General features: G+C 41.1%; 1 protein-coding gene across 1 annotated transcript; it reads left to right on the top strand.

Annotated features, from left to right (window-relative positions):
* Positions 1 to 1957: 1957 nt before the first annotated feature.
* Positions 1958 to 3894, top strand: LOC106570653 (nuclear apoptosis-inducing factor 1). Its single transcript, XM_014143125.3, has 3 exons — positions 1958 to 2520; positions 2786 to 2830; positions 3246 to 3894. Exons 1-3 carry the CDS (start codon positions 2076 to 2078, stop codon positions 3755 to 3757), a joined length of 1002 nt encoding a protein of 333 aa, XP_013998600.1. The 5' UTR covers positions 1958 to 2075; the 3' UTR covers positions 3758 to 3894.
* The last annotated feature ends 396 nt before the right edge of the window (positions 3895 to 4290 follow it).

The following is a 4290-nucleotide window of genomic DNA, read 5'->3' as shown; positions in this document are numbered from 1 at the left end:
CGCATAGGTATTTCATTTGGAACAATAAGGATATATTGCATAGAAACAAGTTTTTATTTTTTAAGCACTGGTTTAATTATCATATCCTGTTGGTGAGTCAACTTTTTAATGCAGAAGGATTGTTATTCAATTATGAGGATTTTTTTATGTCGTTACAATATCCCTGTTACACCTAGAGAGTTTGCCATTGTCACGTCCTGACCAGTGAAAGAGGTAATTTGCCATAGTAGTATGGTCAGGGCGTGGCAGGGGGGTTTGTTTTGTATGTATTTTGGGTTTTCTGTTTCTATATGGGTTTGTTCTAGTTGTCTATTTCTATGTGTTGGTTTTCATGTTCGGCCGGGTATGGTTTCCAATCAGAGGCAGGTGTCTTTCGTTGTCTCTGATTGGAAGCCATACTTAGGCAGCCTGTTTATCCTTTGGGGTTGTGGGTAGTTGTTTTCCGTTCTAGTCTAAGTCTAAGGGACTGTGTTGGTCGTTTTTGTTATTTTGTCAAGTGTCTTCATTAAAAGTTTGAAAATGAGCACTATCCACGCTGCGTCTTGGTCTCCATTTCACGACCCCTGTGACAGCCATAGTATTTGATGCTATTCCATCTGGAACTCTCATGTTGTTTAGAGGTGTAGCCAGACCTCACCTTCTTGACCTACCCTCGCTTAATCCAGTTGACTCACCAATAGGAAAAATGGGTTTCTCCTTGCTCCCTCAAAACAACAGATCTATGAGTGCTTTATTTCAAAGGGATATTGTATATACATTGGTCACTAATATCTGTTGGAAAAAAAGTATGGTTATTACCACACAAATACCTGTTTGTTAACAAGGTCAAATAGGTCTTTTTCAGAATGATCCATAAGTATTACCCTGCGACTCATTACCTGAAGAAACTTAAAAAAGACATTAACATTGACTGTACTTTTTGTGTTGAGCATCCAGAAAAAGTTTAGCATTTATTTTGGCATTGTCTACATGTAAAACAATTATGGAAAGATATTCAGTTTTATAATTGTTAATATTCTTGATGACATTTGTTTTTTTATGAGAGAATGTGCTGCTCGGTTTCCTTAACCATAATAAGGATAAAGAAAAACAATTTTACCTCATAAATCTAATTGTGCTAATGGAAAGATTTCATATTCATAAACGTAAATTCACTAATAAAAAACACTCTTCTGTGTTTCTATAAAGGAATTCGAACAGTACATTAAGACCATTCAACATTCTTCTAATAAGAAAGCTGTTAAAACATTTTTTTAAAGTCAATCATTACCTGAGCGGAAACCAGATTGCATACCCGAGAGAATACTATAGACATCAAGAAAGCCAGTCAGTTGATTATTGACAAGTTTTTCTAACACTTTTGACAAACAGGGCAAAATAGAAATAGGCCTGCCCACCTCCTTGCTTTTTCTGCCCACTATGACAAATGTGTTCCATTTGACAACGACATGCACTGGTCTATCTTGGCTTAGTTATAAAAATCTTTGATGGCATGGTCTAAAATGAAAAACTTCTCCCCCGTGGCACCGGGCCATGCAAAACGAACTCATTCAACGAGTGACAAGAGAAGCGCGACGTCTGAAAGGGGAGGGGTGTTGGAATGCGCATGATGGATAGGTCCAGTAGCCAATCACCATCTTTAAATGTGCATTTGTCAGGCCCACAAGGAAACCGGTGAATTTAAATACATAATGGCTAGTCTCACCATCTCATGACAAAACATCCACATCACAACATAGCCTATTGTATATATTAATGCAATGTTACCATTTTATCAATTTGTTGTTGTTTTTACTACAGAAATAAATCATTTTGTGAGTTTTAACGATTGGCATTTGGTTTAGCCAACGGCAGCAGGTAAAACTGGAGGGACCCTCAGAATGTAACCAATCATGGCGCTACATTGGTAGGTTGGGCGGAGATCTAAGCACAACGAACGTAAGCGTTGTTTGTAGGAAGAAGAAGAAGAAGCCGATTCTGGAAGCCATTACGTTGCGCAGATCAATTGAGTAAATCCTACTATTTTTGCGTACAATACGCACAATTGTATTTTAAAAACAGGAATTTATTCAAATATGGCATCGAATACCAAAAAAAGAAAAATGAATTTTTCAGAGCGGGAGGTCGAAATTATTGTGGAGGAAATAGAGAAACAAAAGCACACACTCGTTAACCACTTCAATGCTGGAGTCACTCACATAGCAAAGAATAACGCGTGGATAGAAATTCTGAAGAAGGTGAACGCTGTAACAACATGCCCAAGAGAGTTGGCTGAAGTCAAGAAGAAGTGGTCGGATATGAAGACCGAGGTGAGGCGCAAAGTGGCCCAGGCTAGGGCGGCAATTGAGGAGACCACTACCGACTGCACTCCGGTTCCCGTCATCCTCACTGCTATGCAGCAGCGTATTTGTAACCTTTTGGGAGAGGCGACTATCATCAGTTTACCTACTGGAGACCCAGATGCTGAGATAACTTTACCTGTTACTATGAGTTCAGCCACCACCGTGACACTCACAGAGAGTACGTTTTTCACATGTTTTTAACCCGACTGTAATGAAATTGGCAAAAAGAGCTAGAGTGAATTACTGTTCGTCAGCGCCAATGTTACACACTAATAGTGTGAAGATATGTTTATAATGTTATTTATGTCGCAATAGCCATTTATTCAGATTGCCACCCAAAATTAAAGGAAAAACATTGCATCAATACATTGCTTAATCTATTCAAAACACTTTTTGTCTTTACAATTTCCTCTCCTGACCTTTTCTTTTTCTGATATGTATAGGCCTTCAGACAGCTTCAGCATCATGCGAGGAGACTAAATTAGATGGTAAGTAGTTTATTCCAAGGTTTCAAATGTTTGGTATTATAATTTATTTTGAATTAATTTCACACTTTACTTGAGGTGAACGACAGGGTGTGCAGGCTTTCCCCCCCTACACAGCACTAATACATTTACATTTCAGTCATTTAACAGATGCTGTTATCCAGAGCAACTTACTGTACTGAGTGCATACGTTTTCATACTTTTTCGGCCTGGTCCCCCATTGGAATCAAACCCACACCCCTAGTGTTGGAAGTACCATGCTCTACCAACAGAGCCACATCAGACTCAGTCTGATTCTCAGGCTGAATCATTCAGCTAATCAAGGGTCTTGATGAATAGTTGAATCAGCCTGAATATCTTCAAGACCAGTAGTGAATAATCCTATACTTACGGGCAAAACCATCTTTCTTTCCACCAGCCGAGACCACATACCACACACTGGAGGAAGGCGGTGTGGTGGAGTACTGCACCACCACTGAAGCCACGCCCACCGTGGTGACCGCTGTGGAGTCGCATCCGGTGGAGATGCTGACGTCAGTGTCGTCTTCTCCGCCACATAGCCAGGCCAAGCCCCAGGAGCTGAAGAGCCGCATCGCCCTTAACTCAGCCCGGCTCCTCCAAGAACAGCGGGTCACCAATGTGCACGTGAGGCAGATTGCCCAGCACCTGGAGGGCCAGAACGAGCTGCTGCAGATGATCCGGAGGTCCCAGGAAGCGCAGGCCTACGCCCAGGAGAGGCAGGCCCAGGCCCTGGAGGGAACCCAGGCAGCCCTGCTGGCCCTGGTTCAGATGATGAGGCCTGCTCTCAAGGACCTAAGGAAGTTCCTGCAGAGTGGGACTGACAACTCCAACAACAGCTCTGGGGCTGCTGCAGAGGGTTCAGAACAGAGGCCCAAGACCCCGCCTCCACAGCCAGCAGACGAAGGCTAATAAAGACTCAGTGTGTGTGTTTGTTTGTTTGTTTGTGTGTGAGAGAGAATGAGAAAGTGTGTGTGTGTGTGCGTGAATGAGAGAGGGTGTATGAAATGCATTTGTGAGCTTGCTCATGTTTGTGAGAGAGAATTGTAATGAGTTGCCTTAGAACAAGCATTTAGGTTTAGGGTTGTAGTTCTAGAAATACATATCTAGATAGAGATAAGTTGCTGTATTGGTTGTAAAATGAAGTTGACATTTTCTGCTATTGATTGGTGTAATTGACCCTAGCCATACTGACTAAAAAGAGTATACTGAATTGTCAAAACCCTTTTTCTTCTTAGTCAGCATGGCTAGATTGACCCAGTTAATATTCCTTATCATATGATTTTGGAATGAAATACTTTTGTTCTTTACAGCCAGTGGGCCATAGTTACATCACCTTTTTACCTCTGTGCAGAATTTGCTCGTTATTTTCAAAATCAATGCAACAAAAATAAACTCTTTAAATGATACCATAAATATTAGCTTTTCCTTTAGTCTTTTTTAAC

Source organism: Salmo salar, chromosome 01 (genome assembly GCF_965601325.2).
Source record: "Salmo salar chromosome 01, fSalSal1, whole genome shotgun sequence".
Taxonomy (NCBI): domain Eukaryota; kingdom Metazoa; phylum Chordata; class Actinopteri; order Salmoniformes; family Salmonidae; genus Salmo; species Salmo salar.
The sequence above is the reverse complement of the archived record's forward strand: the minus strand, read 5'-3'. Positions and strand labels throughout refer to the sequence as shown.